At 37.8% G+C, this 20,574-nt stretch overlaps 1 protein-coding gene, 1 long non-coding RNA gene and 1 pseudogene across 8 annotated transcripts; 1 reads left to right on the forward strand and 2 right to left on the reverse strand.

Moving 5' to 3' along the window:
- On the forward strand, positions 3,880–7,104 carry LOC104701175. 7 transcript variants are annotated; one of them, XR_753771.2, is made up of 6 exons: positions 3,880–3,987; positions 4,112–4,194; positions 4,282–4,548; positions 5,036–5,124; positions 5,235–5,484; positions 5,833–7,104. It is a non-coding gene; the product is annotated as an uncharacterized LOC104701175 (long non-coding RNA). The 7 variants fall into 7 exon arrangements; XR_753772.2 differs by having other exon boundaries at positions 3,881–4,013; XR_753773.2 differs by having other exon boundaries at positions 3,882–4,194; positions 4,282–4,364; positions 4,455–4,548.
- On the reverse strand, positions 7,717–11,677 carry LOC104701193 (putative leucine-rich repeat receptor-like protein kinase At2g19210). Its single transcript, XM_010416845.2, has 13 exons — positions 11,475–11,677; positions 10,829–11,375; positions 10,262–10,740; positions 10,049–10,187; positions 9,901–9,972; positions 9,746–9,817; positions 9,575–9,655; positions 9,300–9,466; positions 9,003–9,214; positions 8,786–8,912; positions 8,624–8,686; positions 8,345–8,534; positions 7,717–8,264 (listed from the first exon to the last, which is right to left on the reverse strand). Exons 1-13 carry the CDS (start codon positions 11,563–11,565, stop codon positions 7,856–7,858), a joined length of 2,649 nt encoding a protein of 882 aa, XP_010415147.1. The 5' UTR covers positions 11,566–11,677; the 3' UTR covers positions 7,717–7,855.
- LOC104710676 lies at positions 12,773–14,320 on the reverse strand (annotated as a pseudogene).

The raw sequence follows: 20,574 nt of genomic DNA on the forward strand, positions 1-20,574 counted from the left end.
TATATATATTAACATCATTAGTTCTAACAAATAGTAAGGTAAATATTATTGGTTGACTAAATATTGTTGAGTGTTTGTATTTTAAGTTCCTAAAGCTTAATCTAAAATAAAGCTAAACTAGATTTTAACCCGCGGTACACCGCAGACTTATAATTTTTATTATAATTTATATTTTATATTGTATCTATTTGTTAAATATTGGATGTTTTGTAAATAGAATAATAACTAAATTTTCCGATTGTTGTGCGGCTAAATATTTATATTGTTTTTTAACCCGCAACACATGACCATTTGTTTTTTATATTTAGTTTGTTTTGTTTAGTGTTTGATATTCTAATTTGATTTTTATTTATTATAACAAAAAAGAATGGATCTAAATACATAATCAGTAATTTATACGTTGTGATTAAGTCACATTTTTCCTAATGATTTAATTATTTTATACAATCTTAGTGAAATCAACTTGATTTTATGTCAAATATTCTAATATTAGTAGTATTGATAAATAATTAAGTGAGGATTTAACCCGTGTTAATACAAAATTAATAATATTTTATTAATTTCAACATGTCTTTTTTATAACTCATCTACTATATAACCACATTATATAGTATTTTAGACTTTTTTAATTTTACATATTCGTAATAATTAAAAAATTTATTAAGTTTATATATGTTAATTATGATAATTTAAATAAATATCAATCAAATTTTTTCTTACGTTAAGAATCAAAACTCACAGGTTTTAGAAAACAAAATGAGAATCAAATTGTTGTTTTCTTTGTTTGCGAATGATTCATATATTTTCAAAACACAACAGAATGTGTGGTTAAATGTTAATAGTTTTCATTTCCATATTGATTAATGTTATTTTTTATTTGGAATGAAATGTAAAATATTTAGGAAACAAAATCTGGAGGAATGTTAGTTATGAAAAAATTTTAGGGGTTAATGTTGTAAATAACTTTTTAAATAAACAAAACTAAAAAAGGCATAACACAAAATGTATTTCAAAAATGTTAATATAGATACAAAAATGAAGATAGTATGTATAATGTATGATATGATTTTGTAACGGAAAGCTTTCAAATTCAACGTGCGCGAACCCATAACCAAGTTCGAAACTTGTGGAAGAGAGACGCTGCCAATAGAAGCCACTTTACTACTTCTACGGCAGAACTTACGGACACAAAATTCACATATATAGTGACGAATTTCTTTAAAAAAATTGACAACCAAGTAAACTCACTTACGAATGTCAATTGTCGAGTATATTAGTATCTTAAATCTGATGCAGCGCGTCTTTGCTTTGATCACGCCTCCCATGAGTCTCGTCGTGATCGGGCCTCTCTATTATTCCTCGTTTTGGATTTCATTCTTATGGGGTTTGTATATACGATTGGACTTTATATGTTAGATTAGCTTTTTGATTATGCTAGAATTTTTGTTTTATAACATCTATTTAAGCTTACATCTATTGTTAGTAGCTTTTGATTATTAAATACACTAGTTTAAAAAAAAAATTGTATAAAGTCTAGAGAGGAAGACTCTCGACCTTAGGGCCTAAGAGCTTGTGTTCTAGCTTGTATAAAGTCTTAGGCTTAAGGTTATCTCCAACGGAGGTTTTAAGCTCAGGTTTTAAGGAAAATTGATCAAAAAAAATAAATCAGAAATAGGTAAAATAAATAAGAGGCTATCTTATTTAATAACATGAACTAGAATCGGATCCGCGCTACAGCGCGGAGGATTGTTCATTAATATATATATCTATATATATACAATCTTAATAGATTAGAATATGCTATATTTTCATTTTTGCAGTTGGTTACATTAAATCATATATTTGGGGTAATGATTTTGGATAAAAGAATAGTAGAGAAAAAAAAGAGAGTAAATGGTAATAAAATGAGTTTTGATAAAATAAATATTAAAAAGTTTAGAAAAATACTAACAACACAAAAAATAAATAATTCAATTTGATCATTTTAGTAGTAGAAAATAGGAATCTACATAAAATATTATAAAAATATTCCGCTTGTAAAAGTTACACTAATATGTATGATGTGATGAACCATAAGAACAATTTATCATTTACCCAAAATTTTTAATCTAATTTATCATTTACTCAAATTTAGCAAAACAATTTATCATTTACTCAAATTTATCTAAATTGAAATTTAGCAAAACATTAAAGCCAAAATTTTATCATTGATTATTTTTAAAATATCAAAATCATATTTCTTGAACTGAAAACAAATTAAATAAATAAAATCCTAAACTACTAATCTCACTATTTTCACTACATCATACTTATATATTATTTTGTATTGTTAGAATTTACTAACTTTGGTTTTATTTTTTTATGTTGATGAGTTTTGCTTAGGATAGATCTTTACATGGTTCTTCTTTAGATTCTCCTGAGTTTCCAGCAAGGGTAAAAAATAAAAGTAAAAATATAGTTCATATATTAAGTTAAATTATTTATAAAAATGTAAAATAGTTCATATATTAAGTCAAATTATGTATATACCTGATTCATATGTCCTGAATACAATAAAAATTATTAATCATTCATAATTGAGTTTGATAGTCGTAATCAGCATCATAATTAAAAAATATTGAATGAAATTTTGTACATACCCGTATCACATAAGAACATATCAGTTTGATAGATTTACAATGTTTTTGATGTTCCTGTAACATATAAAAATTAAAAAAAAATAATATATATCATATTGGATAAAATAACATGAATATAGTAAACAAAATCATAAATAAATAAAAACATCACAAAAACATAGAAAATGTGGAATGAAACAATTGATGTTTTGTTCGTATGACTTTATATAGTGAGGAATGGGTGTCTATTTTTGGGGTTAGTAAATTGAAGTCTTCTAGAAAAAATTCTTTTTGGCTTGTAGAGAAATTTAAGTGGTTTTCTAATAATTATATAAATATATTTAGAATATTAGTAGTAATTTCAGATTTTAAGTTAATTACTTAAACTAACTGATTGAATATTTGGTATTACATATTGAAATCTAATCATATATGGTTGTTAAATTATGCTTATGTTTTCCTTTTGTTTAGGTAATTCAAAATTGATAGAGATATGTGAAAATCTTTGAAATCTAATCATATATGGTTGTTAAACTATATTTATTGGTTGTTTCCAAATTGAATAATAATTTTGCATAAGTTATGCTAATGTTACAACGTTTTAATTATCATTAATATTTTTATTATACATATTAGGAATGATAACAAAATTGATAGAAATAATTCGAATGTAATTATAAACATCTCAGTAATTCTCATTACTATTTTTTTTTGTATATATAGTTATATAATTGAAAATTTATTTTTTAGATTTTTAAATTTGTTTAATTATATTATGATTATTTATGAATTATATGAAAATGGATTTTATTTCCGGAAGTATATACTAATATATAATCAAAATTAAAGTAGTTTACATATATAAAAGATTGAGATCTTACTGATTTGTGCAATCAATTATCTTGTTATTCAGTTTGATTTTTTTTTAGAAATGTTTCTGGTAGAAGAATTTTATGTTGGAAGATATAGTTTTCTTATTTATGTTATACAATTTGATATACATTAATTATGTATATTTGTTAGTTTCCTAAATTGTAGGAAAATATATATTATCTTAATTATTATGATTTATTTCTGAGGAAATTTATTACATTTTTAATTTATTTTTTAGAAAACCTGATAACCCATTTATAATGCAGCGGGTAATTTTCACCCGAATCCAACTCTTTAATTTCGGGTTATTTTTGCAAAGCTGACCCGACCTAGAAACACTTTTGTACTTCTCTTTTTACTTATATACGGATAATGTATAAGAGACTGTGAACGTGTCGCGTATCGGTTGGAAGCTCGATAGTTTTTTTTTCTTCACCTTCTCTCTCCGATTTTGCAATCGCAAAAGAGCCGTCTCGCAATCGAACGGAAACGGGAGGTGATTGAATCAATTGGGAAAACTCGGTTTAGTTTGAAGCCTCTTCCTTTATCATTCCCCAAATTTTTTTTTTGCTCGTTATAGTTTTGTTTCAGTCTATCGTCTTGGTTTCAATAATACTCAGGTGTGGCTTCTGATGGCTGTGTTTCAGAGATTGCATATGATGAGCTAGTGAAATTGATGGGTGGAGGAGAGCTACACTCAAGGGTTTTGTTCTTCATCTTGGATCTTCTTTTATTTACTATCTATTTTTCCTAATTAGATGTGATTTACTTAGTTGCTCTGTTATTTCAGGTTATGGTTGATGCTTTTATGGATGAGGGTGATGTCTCAAGGAGACAAGGACACGCTTGGATTCTTCATTGTGCTAAGTTTTTGTTCTTGCTCTTAACTCTTCTTTTTACTCTCTGTTTTTCCTAATTACATGTGATTTAATTGTTGTTTTTTTCTTCTTTTTTTTGGTTTAGGTTAGGTGTGTGGAGAAGGATCCTATAATGGCTCAATGAGGGCTTTGACTGATCGTTGTCACTGCATACTCTTCTCTTGGACATATTTGTTTAGGTAATGTTACTCAATTGTTTCTTTACTCTCTGCATCTCTTGTTTTTTTTGGTCTCATCTGAATTACTAACTCAAGCTGTGTATGCCTCTTCTGCTGTGTGTGATTTTCCTAGAGCATAGTTTTTTGGCTGATTAGTCTTACATTATGATGAACATGTCAGTCAAAACAGTTTGCATTGTTTTTTTGTCTGATTAGTCAAAAAATAGGGTTTGAATGTGTTATAAAACACCATATACTGGATTATTAGCAATATCAGAATCTTTGCCTTTGAATTGCTTGTGACATTGAACTTTTCTTTTGGTTGATTAAGTTGTACAGTCTTTTTTCTTCTTTGAATTAGCAGAAACAGTATTCCTTGCACATTATAGTATTTGTTTTCATCTTATGTTTGCTGTTTTCCCAAACCAAAAAGAGCTTGAGAGTAGATCATAAACAATATGTTACAATATGCTGTAAATGAAACATTGTCTTTAGTTCCGTTTTGCAGATATTCTCTATGACTTCTGGTCTCCCGCAATGACAGTGAGTTCAGTCTGCATCAGCATTCTCTCTATGCTATCGAGTTCACCCGAAAAGGTTTACACATTTTGAACTCTTCACACTTTGTATTCTGACAAACTGAACATTTTGACCCATTTGACACATTTCTTATCTATGTTGTCTAATTGTCTATATCTATCTCTCAGCCCGGATGATAATGATCGATACGTGAAGAACTGCAAGAACGGGAGATCTCCTAAAGAGACAAGTTGGTGGTTCCATGACGACAAGGTTTGATGATGATGACCTACAAGATGTCTACTAAAGAGGTTTATATAATTTCCCAAGACCAATAATACTATTTTCTAAGAGCTTTTGTTCAAGCTTTGCAAGAAGAGGAGTTGCAAAAACATGTAGATATCCCTATTGCGTCTTCATCAAATATCGACGTTCTAAGTAAGAACTGTTCCTGAATCTAATTATAAGTTCTCTAGAAAATCTTGTTTTGTCTGTTATTTAAGCTTTTTCTCTCTATCAAAATCCATGTTAACTTGTTATTATGTTGATTGAATTAATTAGTGTATATTAGTTGTTAATCTAATACATAAAATTATATCCGTGTTTTATGTCAACTTAATTAATTTGATTTAAGCTTGTTAATTTGTGAAACTTCAGGCATGGAGCGTCACCTTGACATGGTGGAAATCATTATTACATTAACCTTTTTAGATAATTGGCTAATTGGATTAAGTTCTAACATACTTTTAAGTTTTCTACATAATATACATTTGGATGTGGTTTTAGGTACAGCTGTCGTCAAACAAGTCAAACTCGTCCTGCCCACAGCAGATTTAAATCACGTGTCCACGCGAGTATATTATGTAGAAAACAGAGCCTATGCCAACACTCACACCCTTCTGATCGCTTGTTCCTTCTTGATCAGAACCTAGTTACTGATGGCAATATTAAGGATGTGGGAAGCTTATCACCGATAACACCCTCTTCTTCTGCTCCATCCATGTCTACTACTGTAGCCGTTGGTTACGAAATCTACCAAATGGGCGGAATCATCAACAACCAGCCGTCCTCGGCCGTTCACGTGTTTGACTGTCGTACTCATACGTGGCGTGATGCTCCTAACATGACGGTGGCAAGGAAACGCGCCAACTCTGCTTTTATGGACGGCAAGATATATGTCATCGGAGGAACAGTTGAGACATCATCCTCCATGACTTGGGCTGAGGTTTTTGACCTAAGTACTCAGACTTGGAAGCCTGTGCCTAGCCCTACTAATGATTACGCTCGTAAAGTTGGGATTCGTAGACGAAAATTATATGTTAAAAGTGAGCATAAAAGTATGTATATGATTCAAAAGATGGGAGATGGAAGGAGCTTTTAAAGTTGGGTTTAAGTGGAGAATATAAGTTTGGACCTTGTTGCGTTATAGAAGATATAAAGATTAGTGTACATCATGACGGTAAGGTCGGTTGGTATGACTCACAGCGTAGAAAATGGTCCATGGTTAAGGGTTTGCAAGATCATCGTTTTGGCTATCCTACCATTCGGTTAGCTAACTATGGTGGGAAACTCATAATTCTATGGGACTACCGCCCACCGCCACGGTTCCGGTACGTTCCAGTGGAGAGGAACAAGCGCTGTTTTCCCTGCACAGGAAGGAGTACTTTTCGCTACCAAAAATTGATTACTTTTCCCTACTATGTTCGCTGTGTGGTGATAAGGTTGGAGAAGCGCATTGGCTTTTCTGGACTACAAATTTGGGGGAAGGTTGAACGGTCAAATGTTGTGCTTAGAGTCCCCGATTCATTTAATTTCTTCAGCTGTATCATCCTTTGAAAAAAGGATAAAGAGTCTCACCTCAACTTGGATTCGAGTACAGAAGAAAACTTCTCATGAAAATTCAAGCTTGTTTCTCTTCTTAAGAATGGGGTTCGAGCTTGGCTTCTGTGATGTGATGCCACTTTAAATGTTACTAGCTAGCTTCACATGTCTTATGTTATCTTGAGACTTTGTTTGCCAATGATTAAGAATTTGCCTATCTAATCTTTTTTAACATTATTACTAGTTTAATTAAATGTTACAGAGGTCTTAATTACAAGTTACAGCATATTTAGTATATAATTTATGCAAAGGTGCTCCGTGCTTCACCATGAGCCTGGAATCGTGACTGATGGTCCCTGTCCGTAAACTTTAGTTTCATTTAAAAGCTTTGTTGTTCTTTTCGTTCTTTGTTTGTGGTAAAGATACCAATCAGTTAAAAATACCTTTTAACTTGTTAGGTTCTGCAAAGTCACTTGACTACTAGTCTTTGTTTATCTGGCTTAGAATGTTTCTATAAAAGCTTATTTCAAGGTGATGAAGAGCATGAGAATGCTGAACCGTTGGTACTAATAACAGTTGATCTTCTTGACTTATATGTTACTTGACTATAAGTCTTTGTAAAATCTAGATCAGGTCTGGTTGGAGATTTCTTACGTCTGGTTGTTATGTTATCCTTGATTATTATTGAATCTTGAAAGACATGGCTCGTTATATTCCATTGCCAAAAATACTTTCACACAAATATACCTTTTTTCTTCTTCTTTTGAATCTATATCCCATGTAACTTTTCTGCTCATGAAGATTAAACAGAGAAAATGAAAAAATATGCCTTGAAACATTTAACTTCTTGTAAGGTCTTAAATTATCTTACACGGCAAATACAAGTCACAACTTTGTTCTTCTTCTTCATCATTACACGCCACACCACACAGAACTTCCAAGTTTCTGGAAATAAGTTAAAACAGATAAATTCAAATTCAACAATCATTTACCTTGCTCGAGGAAACATTCCCGAATCAAAACTCATCATAGCCGGCTCTGTAACACTACTAGCAGCGGAACCATCACCTGCTCTTGCTCTGCTTACACTCTCCTTCAGCTCAGCCACTACTTGACTCATAGTTGGTCTATTCTTGGAACTAGAAGATGCACAAGCCATTGCTACTTCAGTGATCTTCCATGCTGAACCAGCATCAAACCTCTCTCCTAGCTTTGGATCCATAATGCCTCTGATATCTCCTGTCGACAGCAGCAACTCCACCCGGTCAGTTATATGTACGTTCTCTGCTGTTGTTTTTGAACGTGCAATCACTGGTTGGCCAGTGACAACCTCTAAAAGAACCACCCCGAAGCTGTAAACATCACTCTTCTCGCTTAATTTCTGTGTCGAATGGTACCTTCATTATGTAAAGTAATGCCTCAGAAACCATAACGACTAATATTAAAAGACAATGCATGGAAGAAGCTTTTTACTTACTCGGGATCAAGATAACCAATAGTTCCAGCAACAGCAGTTGTATCCTGGTTATTACCATCCAGTGCAACACTTCTAGATAGCCCAAAGTCAGCAATCTTGGCCTGGATCTTCTCGTTGATTAGAATGTTAGCTGGCTTCACATCTCTTTGCACAATGGGAGGCTTGCAGCCATTGTGAAGATACTCAAGCCCTGATTTTTAGACAAACATTATGAATAACTTCACTTGATTTTAATTACGTTCTCATTTGTTTAGTCTAGTATGTGTTTTTGATGCAAACCTTGTGCTGCGTCTAGAGATATTTGTAACCTCTCCTCCCAGCTCAAGACATAAGATTTTTTCCCTTGATTAAGAAAGAAACCAAAAAGGTAAATTTAGTTTCCTCTAGCTACGTACAACAGCAAAAGACTAGTGATTAAAACTAAGTAGAAGAGAGACTGACCTGACAAGTAATCTCCCAAGGTTCCATTAGCCATAAACTCATAGATTAGTGCCATCTTCTTGCCTTCGTGGCAGTATCCTATAAGAGCGGTTAGGTTCTTGTGATGAACTCTCAGGAGAAGTTCGACCTAATGATAAACAAGTGGATGCATAATTCCAATTACTCCAGAACTCATTTTATAAACACTAAACCTTTAAAAAGTATGTACGAAACTGACCTCTGCTCTGAACTCTTTGTAACCTTGAGCCGATGATTCAGACAGAATCTTGACAGCGACTTGGTCGTCATTTAAGACACCATGGTATACTTTTCCAAAACCTCCTTGGCCAAGAACTCTCTCAAAGTTGTTTGTAACTCTCACAACTTCTGAGTATTTGTAGTATCGCTTTGTTGTGTCTAATGGCCCAGTCCTAACACCACCAGAACCATCTGTAATAATCCCATGATAAGTTTTCTTACAAAATAGACTTATTAGAAGATGAAGTTTTAGGAATAGTTTCTTGATGCTTTTTACCACTTCGATGTCTCTTCTTGTACAGCAAGAACAAAGCTATAGCTATCACAAGTCCAAGCACTCCCACGACAGATGCTGCTAATGAAATGATGTATACACTCTTTATTGTCTTCCCATTTTGAATTTGACATGAGGCAGATACGCAGAGGTCTGAATTCCCACCAAGTCTTACGATCAAAATGCAAAAGACATTATGAAAAACCGAACTCAATAGGGCCTAAACTTATAGAATTGGTTCAAACAGATAGAGAGCATCTGCAAAAATCTGAACCTACCTCAGGGTAAGTAATTTATTGTTTGATCTCTCCAGTAGTTTAACCGGAATAGCACCTGATAACTTGTTTCCTTCCAAGTTTCTGCAGACATGTATGTGAAATCAATATATATTCTTCAAGTTATAGATCTCATTTCCTATGTAATCTACAATTTTAATTCGTAAGACTTACAACTCTGTCAAATTATGTAGATTACCGAGGAAATCAGGTATTTTTCCTGTTAAACTGTTGTTTGATAAGTCCCTGTAATGAAAATTTTGGTTGCATTAGTCAAGAATTCCGCAGCTCTGTGTACTGAAGATTCAGATAAAATCTAGAATACAGACAGCATATGTAACAATGTAAGGTTGGAGAATGCTGGATCAATCTCTCCAGTCAAGCCACTTGAGAATAAGTTCCTAAAGATCAAACAACTCTGGTAAGAACAGGACAGCGAGAGCATTAAAATATACAAGCATTTGAAGAGAAGCTTACAGAGAAATGATTCTCGGAGACTCATTAACGACATAGCTGCAGTTAATACCCTTCCAAGGGTAGCTTACTGGAGCACAAGGGTCTCCAAGCCAGCTCTTCTTCACTCCATACTTGGACTTGATTATCATAATTGCATCAACTAGAATTTAAAAAAAACATGGATAAGTTCAAACTCCTAAAGGATTCTGTTTGTAAAAATGAAACCTTAAATACCATCTTGTTGATCAGTAGGTGACTGAAGAAACTCGTTGATACGATACGTCTCAATGGCGTTAATGATGGGTGGGTGAGTAGATTTAGCAGTTCTTTGGAAAAGAAACTCGTGTCTAGGTCCGGTGACAGGATTCTCAGTGTAAAGTGTGTCTGTATACAAGAAGCGAGGACTAAAGTTATCATACAGTTTAGTTTTTTCATTATAGAACAGCGAAAATTCTCTGGTCTCGTTGCTTGGGATCTCTTGAACTTCAGAAAAATGCATGTACGCATAGAACTTCCATTCTGGGACAGGCGGTTCCCATATGAGAATGATGTCTATGCTTGCGTTCACATTTGTTGTAGCAGAGTTCATGACGGCACGAGCAGGCTGGAATCCGTTGTTAATATTCGAATCTATAGTGAGGTTTGTACTGAAAACTCTATGATTTGAGAACCTTAGAGGCATCCATATACGGTCATACACATCATCTTTGTACCTGAGAAAACATAATCTTTAACACAAGCAAGCAAAACAAGAGATGGTATATTATTTGAAATGAATGTAACAAGAGTCATCATTATAACCTGATAGGAAGATCTCCGAGTGCGCCAAGATCCCATCTTCGATAAAGCATAAGAGAATCATAAGGAGTTACATAAGTGTCGCTCTTCAAGAGCCTGAGTTCTAACACAGACAAGAATGGAGTTCCTTTTTCTTTATCAACAAGACACACATGAACATGGTCTGACTGAAGAGTGTGGATGATCTCTTTGGTAACAATCATAGTTGCATTATCTATTATGACAGAATCCCAGAGATTGACTCCTAGATAAAGATCGAACTCGGGTGCTTTCCCTAGATCATCGTAGTTACCGTACATGAAACGAGTCCTGATCAAGTACTTGAAGCCTTTTCCCCGCGGAGGCTGGACATCGTAACAGTTTCTTGTTCCTTCGGGAAAGCTCCTAACGTTTTGGAACTGCTTTTCAAGAGAAGTCGACTGAAACTTAGAATCTATGCTATGAATTGTCCCGGACTCGACAAATGCAGCATCTGAAACATACTTGATATCTGTTGTTTCATCGTTATAGCTTGAATCCTCAGGTATACCGCAATCTATACTGACAAAAGCTGTAACATAAACACACACACACACATAGTGATTAAAAAAGCCGTAAAACACACAGCCACATATATATTAATATACAATTGCAAGATCACTTTGTGTACCTGATTGGTCTTGAGCACGAACAACAAGAAGAACAAAAACAGAGAAGAAGGTTGCGAATGAAATCAGAGGAAGAAGGTTGCAATACGCCATTAGTGACAAAAGCTCTTGATCATCCGTTTCTCATAGAACAATCAATACAAAGCAACCTTTGCAAAGCTAGCTTGTACTTCTTGCTCCAATATACTTTAATACTAAAATATTATACTATAGCCATGTTGGCTGATGGTGAAGCACTATCTTTTGAAATCAAGTAACTATAAAACAAATCTCAAGTCAAAAGGGCAAGTTGGGATATTCCAAGAGCTCCCTTGTGGTTCGTATACAAGGACGACTTCTAGTGGTCTTTTGTCATCTTCAAGTGGGCTATTTGTTTAATAACCAAAGAATGAGTTAGTCATGATTAGTTGATAATGACAGTGTCAAACTAATAAGTTTTGTAGATAACACAAAGAAACTGCAAATGAAATAAACAAATAGCAGTTCTGTAAAAGACTTGCAAGACAAGCATCAAAAATTACAGTTACCCACATTTGTAATGGTCTGCCACAAGATCTTCACGACGACTATATTCGTCGTGTTCCTGGAGCTGCTGCTGCTGAGCATACAAAATCTTAAAATCGACATTTTCGTACAAACCCCAATTATCGAAATAGCAGTTCATTGATTGAGAAGGAGACTCAGTTTCCAAACAAATAATCTAATCAGAAATTCATATGTAACGGAATCGATTTTGCGAAGTGATTCACGAGCTCTATATTTGAGGTTTTCTACGAGTTGAAATTGGAATTTAAAAAAAAACAAATTGATATAAATTAAATTTAGGTCCGTGACTGAGACATTTAAAACGATGAAGGGTTTATTTAGAAATAACACAGAATTACTAACACATTTAATAATATGCTGCCACGGTGAGCATGGTGACGTGACGTTAATATGGTGGTTGAACAGAGCTTTGGTCATGCTCTTAGAACAAGATGTACTATAGCCATTGATCTCTCTTAAAGTCATAAGTTAATAAACCGCACACTGTTGAGTTCTATCTAGGTTACTCTCCAATATATTAAGTAATTTTACACACATAAACATATATAATAGAGAGTTTTGCATAAAATAGTTAAGAAAAGAAAGAAAGAAAACTGATTTGCTTTGCATTACATGAATGAAACAAACTTGAAACGAAAACGACAAAACATGAAATAAACAAGTTTTCTGAAAAAGAAAAAGATAAATAAAGGTAGATAAGCATATGCATAATCAGAAGTTAATTTGGGAAAATAGGAGGATCTTAGCCACCAATTTAACGTCCAAGCAGCCAAGACATTCTCAAACTTGGATTGCCCAACAGCAAGAAGATCTGTCTGTACTCTTCCGTCAGAAACAAATTTAACGCCGACATGTACAGATCACTGCCTTTCTCAACCTCTTCCATTGCATCCAAACACTCCATGCACTCTTCCATGGTATACTCCTTCTTCTTGGCCGATGCAGTCACCGGACTCTTCTCCTCCATCGGCTCGGTATTAAAACTCTTACTTCCCGGATTCACAGATTCAACATCCTCATCCTCTGAGTCTGACCTAGACAGCAGTTCAGTAGGCTCATCATTGTCATCATCACCCTCAGCTCTATCTTCACGTCCTGTGATGACTGGCTCGTTTGTGTAGATGACTACTGTTGATGATTGAACTGGTTCTTGATGTATCTGTGATGATTCTGACTGATGCTCGATCACTCTCCGAGCTGATTTGACTTTCCTCGGTTCAACATCTCCTTTGAAGATGGTTGCCAGTTTATCAGCGTGAGGAATATTCTTCCGTCTGAACGCTTTAGCTATATCATTTTTAGTTCCCTATAAGTCGACAAGAAAAGAAGAAAAAATAACCAATATATATTGATATTCCCAAGCTGCATGCAAATTTAGTTACCAATTGATATATATATAAATAAATAAAAAATCTAAAGTAACGTTTTATTTTACCTTCAAGTAGGTATTCCAGTCCTCGTGCGTTGCACCAAACGTACGTGTATTGGCATCCCACTTCATAATAGGAGAGTCAATAGTTTCACACCATTGCTTCGAAGTTCTTCTGGTAACGTCCCAATGCCTCTTGATCTGGACAACTGTGTAACCTACTCCTAAAGCGCTCCGATTGATCGTCTCCTGCATCATGTTCCAAGTTTCCTTTGGATAAGCATATTTTACTGGTCTTCTTCCTTTTAAACACTCTTGGTAACACAAGTTGACAAAAATCGCATGTGCGGATGATGTCCACTTAGTGCGACGACGACGACGACGATTCAAGATATTAGAAGCGGTTAGGATAGCTTCTACTCCGGCATCATTTACTTTATCAAGATGCTCGCATCCTTGGCTCCTGTTGCTGTTACCTTCACCATCTAAGTTAGTACCTTCAAAGATAACATCTAGTTTCTTGAGGAACAATGGGGGATTACACCGATACTGCTCAGCCTCAGGATTCACCTGTGACAAATCCAATCAAGTTTAATTACATTTAGTTGTGAATATAAACACACACAAAAAAAAAACTTTGTTTTTACCTGTAAATAGTTGGCCCATTCTTGATCACTAGCACCAAACGTGTTTGTCAGGGGATCCCATTTCATATCTCTACTTTGAACAAGTCTACACCATATCTTCCACTGCTTGACCATTGTATCCCAATGATTGATAAGTTCGTCTACGGTGAACCTGGTTCCCGTCGTTTCTTGAAAAACTTCCAATATTTTGCTGCATTCGAGGTGGATTCCCCGATATCTTTTGCCGGACGCACAAGTCCAGAAATACTCGGTGGTGTACAGGTTCCCATGCGGCTCCGGGCGTCATAACTCTTTACTATATGCATAGATAAATAAAGACAACAGAATAATAAAATAATAAGTTCTTTTTAGTGGAAACTTCCTTGGCCAGTGGTTGACTGTTCGTCGTGATTCTACATACAATTGTAGGTGAGCATATAGAGAAGGAAGTGTATTTAGTGAATCTAATAGGGTCGGAAGGAATTGTTCATGGTAGAATCATATGTAATAGTTTTCATAATTTGCAATCAATAATAATAAATCTAGTAAAAAAAAACATAAGTTCTTTCGAAAACAATATACATATCATATTAAAAAAGAAAATAAAGGCTTTGACCGGTAATACCATTGGAAACCGCGGGAAAATAAATACAAAAACTTAAGCAAATTGTAATTTGATTGGTTAAAATTATCTTGTGAAATGATGTGTCATTCCGTGATCCCATGGGACACAGGAATTGTAAAAACAAAGCTTTAAACGGTAACCAAATCTATACAAAGTACACATCCAAATATGTCTTGAAATATTTACATCATGGCTCAATCTAGAACTAACCTCAAGATTAAAACCAGAGAGAGATTCTGATATGCTAATTTGGATTACCTAATTCTGATTTGCTAATAAGTGTAACACGATAAAAAGTGGCTAGATAGATTATGATTACATGTTAACAAGATACAAACATGAGGTAAAGAGAGATTCTGATTACATGTTAACAAGATACAAACATGAGGTAAAGAGTGGTTAGAGAGATTCATTACCAAGATAAAGAGCGCCTTGAGAGATTCTGATTTGCTACAGAGGTGTTGGTTTTTTTGTTCTGAGATTACTAGGTCTATATGCCTCCATTTTATACCCGTTGGAGCATGTTCTTTTTTTGGTAAACTATCTAATCTGCGTTGACAGAATTTAATTTGATGCAATAAAACATTGACTTATTTTCATTTCTACTAAATGATAATTTAATTCAAAAGATATATAGTCAAAATATAGAAGTCAATTAGTTTATTTACCATAAGTTCATTCACAGATTATTATTATTATATTTTTTTTTTCAACTAGATACAAATTAAAATGAGTTTACATGTTATGTTTTTTAATTAGATCAAGTATTATGAGTCTTTTCTTGTTATTCTAGATATTTCATGTTCCTGCTCATACATTTGCAGGACATGTAGTCGCTGGTCTTTCGTCAGACAACCTTATCTCGCTTACATATTACTATATTCCCACGTACATATATATAATCCCTTCTGATTGCTTTTATATATAGCTCACAGTGATGAGCCTGCGCTTAATCCGTGTAAGGAGATATGTTTTCAATCTCCGCAGCCTGAACTAATAATCTTTTCATATGATTGTTGGATATGGGCTGTGCCCAATATACCACTCGGCCCAACAACACAGATTAAATGTGATTTCGGTTCGACAAAATTTGGAGACAGTCATTAACACTCCGTCGAGGGTAACCTCGACATTTCGCGATGGGAACCCTAGGTCAACAATCCGCTATAAAAGGAGAGGACATTTATTGGGAAAAGGATCCGGACTTCCAGACTTTACCCGGAGAGCAATATTTTGCATCGATATCTGTTATTGTTTTATGTGTAATCCATTTCCACTTCTGAGCTCTCTCGAGCTCGTCATTATTCTGTTTGTTAGTTCTCCTGTGAACTGACGAACTTAATTTTGGCTCTTTGTTAGTGACGACCTCGAATTATCTCGTTAATAAAAGACCTAGCTCAACTTTTCTCCGCAAAATCTTGTTTACTTAGTGTTGTGCAATCTCTAGTACAAACAATTGGCGCCCACCGTGGGGCAAGAGTAGAGCGCTTCTTTTTGACGAATAAAGACTGACGGTTGCCGTTTCCACGAAGACTCCAGATCAAGACATGGCGAACTCAGGAAATTCCAGCGAAGAATTCAACACCATTTACGAACAACCATCACCTTCAGAACAATGATGGGGACGCATAAGAACATGCACTCTCCCACCTCCACCTTCCACGACAACCACAGTCGAAGGCACTGCGCCGAACAACACAACCTCTCTACCAGCGCCCGACGCGTCCTCGGAACCTCTCGCTGCCATGCATGCCAAGCACGGGCCTGCCACGGACTAGACCGTCGTCAACAATGCCGCCATTACAAATACTTTGCCCAATCACAAAGGAGCGGATTCGACGAACTGATGCATACCGTACTCGACGCGCCAATCCCACCTCTTGCTACCGCACATGACGAGCATCGTCAAACCATGGCTCCAGCTGTCACTGATGGTGCCGCGCTCCCAGCTCCCTTGCTTGCTGGACAGACGAACAACTTCGACGATATGATGCAGACTATCCTTGACAACTGAGCACCTCGACGCACTCGTTGCAACACAAAAAGCATTGCAAGACCAAATTAACAGACTCCAGGAAAGAAGGAACGATCGTCGACACACAAGCTACCCCGCCGACCTCGACACACTACCACCCTTGTCACCGCTAGTCGAGGAACGCTCAGAGATTCACAGACGCCGACCGTCGTCCATCATAGATGACGACCACACCAGGGATGGGGTGCCCGCCGATCAAGACTAGACGCACCGTCGTAGCAAGCGTAGTAGGAGCCAACCGACTCCAACATTGTCGAACCACCATCCGCGAGATGGCCTGGAAGATCATAAGGATTTAAAAATTCAGCGACTCGAAGTGATCGTAAAAGACATCTCAGCCAAGAAAAATCGAGCAACAAGCACTGCCCCTAACTTGGAGAAGGTGCTCGAAGAGGCTCAACGCTCACCCTTCACGACAAGAATCTCTAGCGTTCGCGTTTGTTACATCAACAAGTTCAAGTTCATCTCGTACAACGGGCTAACTGCCCAAAACCTTTCTTAACATCTATGAGTGTTGCAATCAACCGAGCACACTTTAGTCCTAAAGTATACGATGCCGGAAGCTGTCAGATGTTTGTGGAAAACTTAGCCCTTGACGCACTAAGTTGGTTTTCTCGTCTTGAAGCCAATTCGATAGATAGCTACTACAAGCTCACTGCTGCTTTCCTGCAACATCACTCGACCTTTATGATAAAGGGGGCATCTAGCGCTGATCTCTGGACGATGTACCAAGAAGACGACGAATCGCTCAGAGAGTTTATGCAACGATTCAAGAAAATTGTTTCAAAGCTTGCCATTGCAGATGATACTGCGATCTCCGCTCTCTGAAATGCTCTCGCATATGGGTCTCGATTTAGAGACGATATTATCATATACGAGCCTCTGACTCTCAACGATGCACTACACCGGGCTAACAAGTACATCGAGGTAGAAAAAGAGAAAGACGTAAGGTCAAATCATCCATCAAGATAACCGGTCGTGGAACTCAGCCAAATCGAAAAATAACAAGACGCCTTGGGCCAAAAAAAAAAAAAAAAAAGAACGCTCGTCATACCGAGCTCTTTCTTCGCAAATTGAACTACGAATGGTTTGATCCCTTTTCAAGGGTACGTAGGCAGCCTTTTACAAGACACAGCTATAACAAAACATAAAAATAAAAATTACACTCGCAAGAGTACATTTAATCACAAACAAGCTCTCTCGAACGAGTCCGTCTTAACGAGTGTCCAGCTTCTACATTTTCGCCCTGGCCAGGTGTACGATTTAAAACGTGTTCCACATGGATGCATCGGTTAAATAATCCGCACAAAAAAAGCCAAGCCCAGTCTCGCATTCAGCTAGCAGTCAGTCAAGTTTGAATAAGCCAAGTTCTTACTTGCACACTCTTGCTGACCTCGGGGCACCCACAGGGTAAGCCGGACACCAGGGACGCACCTAAAAGGTATGACGAGCACATCTCAACTACCAACCAAAAACTTGGTATTCAAAACACGTAACAGGGTAAGCCGAGAGACGTCTCGCCCTGTAAAATACATCTCGAAACCAAGAAAAAAATGGAGCAAGTCTCGCACTAGCTTGAGGGCGCCTGAACTAATAAGCCAAGCTCAGGCTTGCAAGTTCTTGCCAACCCCAAACACCGACAGGAAAAGCCGGACACAAAAGCCGCACCTAAAGGTATGGCGAGTCCGTCTCGCCTACCACTTTACTCCGGTAAAGCACAAAGCCTTGCTGCATATAAAACATACGCTCACATGCATGTCGCACTCATGCTCGACGCCCTCATAGTCGACTCACTCGCGCTTGCCACTCTCACGCACGACTCACTCACGCTTGCCACTCTCATGCTCGCAGCCCTCACAGTCAACGCTCTCACGCTCGACTCTCTCGCGCTTGTCGCCCTCATTCTCGACGCCCTCACAGTCAAACGCTCTCACGCTAACTCTCTCGTGCTTGCCATTCTCTTGCTCGTCGCCCTCACAATCGACGCTCTCACACTCGACGCTCTCACGTTTGACACTCTCACGCTCGATGCTCTCACGCTCGACGCTCTCACACTCGACGCTCTAACACTCGAGTCTCTTGGCAGCTACCTACAGCTTGGTGCCGACCTCCACCTTGGCGCCAACCTACAGCTTGGTGCCTACCTCAATCTTGGTGTCGACCTCTAGCTTGACGCATACCTCAAGCTTGATGCCAACTTCTATCTAGGTGCCTACCTCAACTTTGGTGTCAACCTCCAGCTTGGCGCCTACCTCAAGTTTGGTGCCGACCTCCAGCTTTGTGCCTACCTCCAGCTTTGTGCCTACCTCCAGCTTGGTGCTGACTTCAAAACCTTCTCCCGCACTATTCCAAGTGTCGACCTCAAATTGACGATCAAACATCTTCTTGCCGCTCCCATGAAAGGACGTGGAATGCGAGCGCACATCATGAAAATCTATCTTAGGAGTTGACCTCGGAGCACGCCCCAATGGTAGGACAAGCGTCGACCTGGAATGAGGATTTTCCGACTTCCCGGGCATCGCGCAACGTCCCCCCGATCTCGCGAGAACCAACCGCAGCACTCATCAATCCTTGTCCGCCGACCTCTCTTCACCTCTCGACCCCGTTCGACGACGACGATCTCACTCTCGCCGACCTCAGTCTCACCCTCGGTGATGACCTCAATCTCACTCGCCAATTTCAATTTCGACGACGACGATCTCAACCTTGACGACAATGATCTCACTTTAGTCCGAGCTCAATCTCACTCTCGGCGCCGACCTCAATCTCACTCTCGGCACCGAGCACAATCTCACTCTCGGTGGCGACCTCAATCTCACTCGCCGATCTCAACCTCAACCTCGACGATGACAATCTCACTCTCGCCGTCCTCAATCTCACTCTTGGCGTCGAGCTCAATCTCACTCTCGGTGGCGACCTCAATCTCAACCTCGACGATGACGATCTCACTCTCGCCGACCACAATCTCACTCTCGTCACCGACCTCAATCTCACTCTCGGTGGCGACCTCAATCTCACTCGCCGACCTCAATCTCAATCTCGCTGACCTCAACTCGCTGACCTCCTCTCTCGCTCATATCGCCGACCACCTCTTTTGCTCATATCGTCGATATCCACTTACCAATCTCCATCTACCGACCTGACATCACACATGTTGGGTCGATCTCAATTTCTCCGTCACGCCAACCTCCAAAATCCACTAGAACGGACTCACAACTAAGGTGGAGCGACCGCGCCGAGCTCGGTCCAGGAGATTGCCGAGCAACCGCGCCGAGCTCATTGCCGTTCAACCCATCTCAAACTCTCTCCTGCGATCTGTCGAGCTCATTGCCGCTCAACCCATCTCGACCTCTCTCCCGCGATCCGCCGAGCTCGTAACCATCAACCACTTTACCGCCGAGCTCGCCTCTGATTCCCCTAAAACAATCAACGCCGATCTCGTCCAGATCGATCTCACCAGAACCATCAACTACTGAATTGAAGCAAGGCTCGCAAGTTAACGGTGGAAATGGTGTCGACCTCCGCTCAGAAACGGTGCCGACCTCCGCTCAGAAACGGTGCCGACCTCCGCCGAGCTCGGGCAAACAGAATTGGCATTCACGTCTCTACTCTCTTGCCCATGAGAACCATCTTGCCGCTCTCCAATACCTCACAACAACCATCTTCGCCGACCCCACCGAGACTGCCGATCTCAGATTTACTGACTGTAACTCTCGGCGCCCCCAACAAGGGCTATTAACCGGCGGATCCTGCCGATCACCGACCATAGGCGATCTCACAATGAGAAGCTTTCTCGGCGGCGGTTGTTAGGGTTTTGGATAGGAGCAACCAAAATCCACCACCTCGATCTACGACCTACTCATTTTCCATAAATTCATCGAATACTGCACTCAAAGCAAAA

Source organism: Camelina sativa, chromosome 1 (genome assembly GCF_000633955.1).
Source record: "Camelina sativa cultivar DH55 chromosome 1, Cs, whole genome shotgun sequence".
Classification (NCBI taxonomy): Eukaryota; Viridiplantae; Streptophyta; class Magnoliopsida; order Brassicales; family Brassicaceae; genus Camelina; species Camelina sativa.